At 44.8% G+C, this 2,848-nt stretch overlaps 1 protein-coding gene across 1 annotated transcript; it reads right to left on the bottom strand.

The window, feature by feature from the left end:
* Window positions 1-727: 727 nt before the first annotated feature.
* Window positions 728-1,240, bottom strand: T265_12183 (hypothetical protein; the record flags this gene model as incomplete). Its single annotated transcript, XM_009179276.1, has 1 exon — window positions 728-1,240. A coding segment is annotated over one exon (294 nt), but the record flags the coding sequence as incomplete, so codon positions are not given.
* Between the last annotated feature and the right edge of the window lie 1,608 nt (window positions 1,241-2,848).

Genomic DNA, 2,848 nt, shown 5'->3' with positions numbered 1-2,848 from the left:
CCCGACGGACTATTCACACCTAACATACGACGTCCGAGTGCTCTCAAGCAGTTGCAGATTTTTTGAACATGCTCTTTTCAATTCCTGACAAGATTATTACTGCTGGTTCGCATAATCCTCAAAGAGAACCTAACAACTGTCGGATCACTCGTGAGTAGTAAAATGACCTTGCGAATACGAAGTATAGGCCAAAACAAATCGAGCGTTTCGATCAGCCTGAACTTATCTGAACGGTTCAACATCATGGTCTGTGTAGTTGGTTGGTTTAGATTACTGTTAAATTGGACTCCAGATCATCTGTAGCCTTGGATCACATTACTGGAGGAGGGCTAACTCAACACTTTTCGGTCATTAGTGGGCTATGAACGATATTCCACAATGAAAATGCGGTGTTATAGACAGGTATTTACTGCCATAAGATAAACTGGTACGATGTAGTGTTTGTTCAACTCAACAATCAGCAGACAAAATGAAACAGACTTGACTCTTAAAACCTGCTTGTACACGGTGAATTATTCGGCTTTCTGTTCATGTGCATTCTATGTCTAACCGATGCATTTTGCAGTAAGCAGTAAGACACACCTGGAACCAATAGCCACTATAATGTAGTTGTAGTCGAATGCCTAAAAAGAAGCTTATGTTGAATGAATCTTGAGGAAATACACTTCTAAAGCCTGAATTGACCTGTGGGCTCACTTGAGGGAAAGCTCACTGAAGTATCCTCGGATCAAGGGCGTGCTTTCGATCGACCACTATTGGTAAGTCGTTGAAGTAGTCCAGTAACCACTGGGGTGGAGTGACGCCCGCTGGCAGCAGACAATGACGTATTGGAAGCATTAGGAGTGTTGGAGGCATTCGACTGTGATCGACCACAGGAACACTGATCCAAGTTATGGGTCATGGAATGATGCCGTGAGCCATGTTTTCGCTGTCCGGTGCCATGAAGGAGGCATCCCGAGTTTCGGGAGCCGACTGAAGATGATAGGGTTTTCGGAGGTGAAGAAGATGTCGTGAAGTTTGTTGGTGAAGCACCTGAATTGGGAGAACAAGTGGGATTTGGTGTGGCATTTTGTGCCTCTGAAGCAGAGGTTGGGCTGCCAGCAGAGATGCCGATCGGCACGGGTTGAGATGTATTGGGAGGATATATACCAACTGCTGCAGCACGTACGGAGGCCAGATTTCCGACATCATCCGCAGCACGGTTGATATTTGTGTAATCACGCCCAGTAGGTCGGAGGTCCTAAAAAGATCATAAAAACAGTGAGAAACGAAAATCGGTTAATAGCGAACAGAGAAGGTGGTAATATCGAAAGGTTGAAATCGCTCTAACCGTTGGATGGAGGTAAAATAGAAGCTCACATCTAGGAACTTGTCAGCTCAATAACGGGTTAAAACATCGAGAACATCCGAAATCCTGCTAATAGGTAAGACCACAAGAAGACCCAGCAATCTACGAAACAGCTATTCAGGCAGGAGTAATAATTCCTGAAATGGGATGCGTTGCAGTGCTGCAAAACAAACGAGTCTTTCGAATGGATGGCGATCAATTCCTCAATGGAGCTTTCACAATGTAGACTTGCGCAAAATGTGGATTCACGCACCTTAATACGACTGACTTTGTGGATCCGAAATACTTACCAGGCCACATGCTTAAAGTGACCACCTGGAACTGAGATAGTTTTGTTCCAGTTTCTAAGTAACCCCTGCCATACACTGTTATCCGACATACAGAATCATTGGCCGTATGCTTAGTGGAATATCACAGGTTCTCCGTTGCTCATATTAAGGCGGCTCCTGGTGTAACGGTGCACACCGCTGGTGAAGCATGCAAGTAGTCTATTGTCCAGTGTCCAGTCACCGACCCCCTATCTGACGGAAGATGAAGGTTACTACGGGAATTATGGAATCACTTCGAAGTGTTCGTTCATAATTGTCTAACAGTAAAAAAAAACTTCCAAGAAAGTCTAAGAGAACGCTTAGGAATGTTCACTTTTCAGAAGCTCTGTGCAAATAACCGTTTGGTTCGTGTCTGCTACTACATAACTTGGCGGCGAAGGGCTTTCTTGCTTTCACTGGTACCACCTGCATAGTGTGATCCTAAAAAAGTGCCATTTTACATTGATTTGAGGAAACCGACGGATCACGGCGACACCTGGTGGCAGGCGATTAACTGGCACAGGTAGCCATTGTTATGTCCATTGTCATGCTCCAGCAAACTTCTGAAAGTACATCCGTCGGTTTTATTCCATCTGGTCTTCAGGGGAGCAAAAGGCTTATATGCAGCACCACATCTGTTTTAGCGCAAATCGTCTGTCGTTTTTTCAGTATGCCTGGCGTCAACTGTTGACTCTGTCAAGCCCCAGTGTCGCAATGATGGTGCGGGCTACAACAGCTGAACATCACTTTCTTGAGGTTCAACTAGGAAAATCAAGGTAAAGCAGTTCAAAGAAGAGCAGCGGGTCTCCCTACTATGAGAAATTGCATTATGAGGAGACCTTCAATGCCGCGCACCCTGATCGCCCAGCAGTTGTTCGTGGCCACTAGCGCATTATTCAGTACGACCGGAATACCTTTATATATTAAGATGAACAAAAACGCAGCTGATGTGCACATTCGTATTAGGAATAAGACTCCTATGTTCTACTCGCTTCTCTTTCGGGTTAGGCTAGTCCCCCACTGCCTTGTAAAATAACAACTCAGTTTATTGTCTGAACTAAGCCTCTATTTCCAGTTGAAGCACTTATCCAAAGACGTGGCACAGACTGTCGAAAAGAGAAGGGAGAAGTTATTACTACGAAAAAGAACCTACGGATAACAACATCACTAGCCATATGACCAATGGAATACG

This window comes from Opisthorchis viverrini (genome assembly GCF_000715545.1).
Source record: "Opisthorchis viverrini unplaced genomic scaffold opera_v5_1543, whole genome shotgun sequence".
NCBI classification, from domain to species: domain Eukaryota; kingdom Metazoa; phylum Platyhelminthes; class Trematoda; order Opisthorchiida; family Opisthorchiidae; genus Opisthorchis; species Opisthorchis viverrini.
The sequence above is the reverse complement of the archived record's forward strand: the minus strand, read 5'-3'. Positions and strand labels throughout refer to the sequence as shown.